The sequence below is a fragment of the Schistocerca americana genome, chromosome 1 (genome assembly GCF_021461395.2).
Source record: "Schistocerca americana isolate TAMUIC-IGC-003095 chromosome 1, iqSchAmer2.1, whole genome shotgun sequence".
NCBI classification, from domain to species: domain Eukaryota; kingdom Metazoa; phylum Arthropoda; class Insecta; order Orthoptera; family Acrididae; genus Schistocerca; species Schistocerca americana.
Genome location: NC_060119.1, coordinates 154,686,222 through 154,687,451, shown reverse-complemented (window position 1 = coordinate 154,687,451; position 1,230 = coordinate 154,686,222). Strand labels below are relative to the sequence as shown.

The 1,230-nt window shown below is 48.7% G+C and overlaps 1 protein-coding gene across 1 annotated transcript; it reads left to right on the top strand.

Annotated features, from left to right (window-relative positions):
- The first annotated feature begins 252 nt into the window (after nt 1-252).
- On the top strand, nt 253-888 carry LOC124611416. The gene has a single exon (XM_047140246.1). It carries the CDS (start codon nt 253-255, stop codon nt 886-888), a length of 636 nt encoding a protein of 211 aa, XP_046996202.1.
- The last annotated feature ends 342 nt before the right edge of the window (nt 889-1,230 follow it).

Sequence of the window (1,230 nt, the reverse complement as noted above, 5' to 3'; positions counted from 1 at the left end):
CTATGCACTTCCCTCTTTACTCGTTATCAAATTATAGACGAAATCTATGAACTCTTGGAGCAAGCAGACACATTGCTCGCCAACCGGGAACGTAATAACATTACCAACATTGGAAACAAAACGCATTTTGTATCAATTCTTCTGTTATTTACCGTCCTGCTTTACACTGGTGGGTGTGTCATAGTAGCAACCGCATACATGTTGATACACCAACCGGCGGAAGCTGTCTTCATATACATCCAAGGATTCGTAATGGTTTGGCGCGTGCAGTTCTTTGGCATCGTCCTGGTACTTCGACACAGGATGAGCATCGTCTGTTGGCAGCTGCTGAGGAGTACCCGGCCGCCGGCGAGCAGCGAGGCTGAGCTGGAGGAGCTGGCGACGCGCGCAGGACAGCCGGGGGCGGCGGGGGCGGTGGAGGCGGAGGTGCGGCGACTGCAGCGCGCCAGGATGGCCCTCCACCGCTGCGCCCGCCTCTGCACTCTCCATTTCGGACCCGCACTGCTGCTGGCGGTTCTTGGCGACCTCGTCGCCATACCTTGCCTCACTTATTCCTGGCTAAACATATCGAGTTCGTCTAGAAGCAGTGTTAAGCTAGGGCTGACGTGCCTCTGGCTAGCAGTCGTGCTGTGTCGCCACCTGGTGGTCTGCTGGGTGTGTTCCTCGGCGGCCGACCGCGCCGTCAGAGCTGACCTCGTGATGTCCAGGATGCAGCCGATGTTGCACCCCGGAGCAGTTGTGGAGGTCCTTCGGCTCTCAGTCGATACACTGCGCTTCTCCGCCATGGGCTTTTTTGACATAAATCTCCACTTGTTTATGTCTACTGTTAGTACTGCTGTTGCCTATCTCACAATACTTGGCGAATTTCACACATACAGGAGTGTATAGGAAACCACAAGTGTCGAAAATTACTTAACTGCAGGCGCAGTTCACCTATACAGCGCATGCTATAGGCCTCGTGCTGTCAAGAGCCACACATCGCACTGTATGTATTTCTGCTGTTAAATTAACTATTAGCAACATTTAACCGGGAATAGTAGCATTATCTAGAACTGCTGTTATAATTATAAGAACATTGTCTAGGATTATGTGCATTTGAAAAATACAGTCTACTGCATTATCTTTTATTAAACTAAAATATATTTAATCCAAATTGCACAACTATTTTATTTACATTTTTTGGCTTAAACGCATTATTACGAGTTTACGTCACAATATTATAGATTATTT

What these genes read in the sequence shown, in the direction of transcription:
- LOC124611416 (XM_047140246.1), top strand. Translation starts at nt 253, where the DNA reads ATGGTTTGGCGCGTGCAGTTCTTTGGCATCGTCCTGGTACTTCGACAC.